Consider the following 965-nt stretch of genomic DNA (forward strand, 5'->3'; position numbering starts at 1 on the left):
GTGGTAAGAGACCTATACCTTTCAGGACCCATCACATAGAGGTATATCTGTTCTTCCTCTTGCTGCTTAGTAGGGCTGACACGAATGACTCGCGCATGCAAATCATCGAGATTTGTTGTAGAGGATACTCCGCCGGAAGTGATCTGTGCCATTTCAGCACCTGAAATGGTGGTGGGAAGGTTGATAGTGGCAGAAGTGGACGGGCCTGGAATAGCCCCAGAATTGAGGGAATTAGCAGCATCGGTCGAATCAGCAGATGCGAGGACAGCCCTCAAGACATTTGCCGATTCCACACGGTATTCCTCTGATAGAGGTGGAATGGCAGGGGAGACTGTGCTGCTGTTCGATGCAATAAATGCACCAAAAAGCAAACACATGTAAAATGTGTTCCAGCTGAAGGGCGAGGAATCGGTATGGCCTGGGGGCTTATCCGAGGATTTCTCGGCCTTTTTAGAATTCACAAGTATCGAGTTGTCAGACACAGGTGTAGGTGTACTAATGAGGCCATGGTTTTCGGTACCAAGCGAGAACTCGTTCACCATCGAGAAGTCATCCCAATGAGCATTCTCCATTGTGATGTTCTCATAGTCGGAGAAGTCGTTGCGGAATGTTGAGTTCGGGGCTGGTTGGGCATTAAGCTCTGCTTTCTCCAGGTGTTCTCGAAGAATTGCGTTTTTCTTGCGAAGTTCACCGGTTTCTAGAGTGTGTGACCGAATCATTTCTTCTTTTTCTATGTGGAGTTGGTCGATGTACCCGCGCAGGTGCTGCTCACGTTCAAACAATTCCGCTTTTTCCCGATGGCACTCTGCCTCCCGGAGTTTCATCTCCCGAAGGGCTTCCTCGAGCTCATTGATAAGAGAGGAGGACCGTTTCTTGTCTTCCTCGAGCTGTTCAGTATGCACCTTTTTCCGCTGGCGGGAATCGAAGTCTATAATAAGGTCAGTTTGAGATTCTGTTCCTTTGAA

General features: G+C 48.7%; 1 protein-coding gene across 1 annotated transcript in view; it reads right to left on the reverse strand.

Annotated features, from left to right (window-relative positions):
• Positions 1-824, reverse strand: part of HCAG_02831 (predicted protein) — a gene marked incomplete at both ends in the record, with an annotated part of 1,488 nt that extends 664 nt beyond the window's left edge. The window contains one exon of the mRNA XM_001542610.1: positions 19-824. Coding sequence (XP_001542660.1) covers positions 19-824 — 806 coding nt within the window. The remainder of the gene's footprint in view (positions 1-18) is intronic.
• Between the last annotated feature and the right edge of the window lie 141 nt (positions 825-965).

This window comes from Histoplasma capsulatum, genomic scaffold (genome assembly GCF_000149585.1).
Source record: "Histoplasma capsulatum NAm1 scaffold_2 genomic scaffold, whole genome shotgun sequence".
Classification (NCBI taxonomy): domain Eukaryota; kingdom Fungi; phylum Ascomycota; class Eurotiomycetes; order Onygenales; family Ajellomycetaceae; genus Histoplasma; species Histoplasma mississippiense.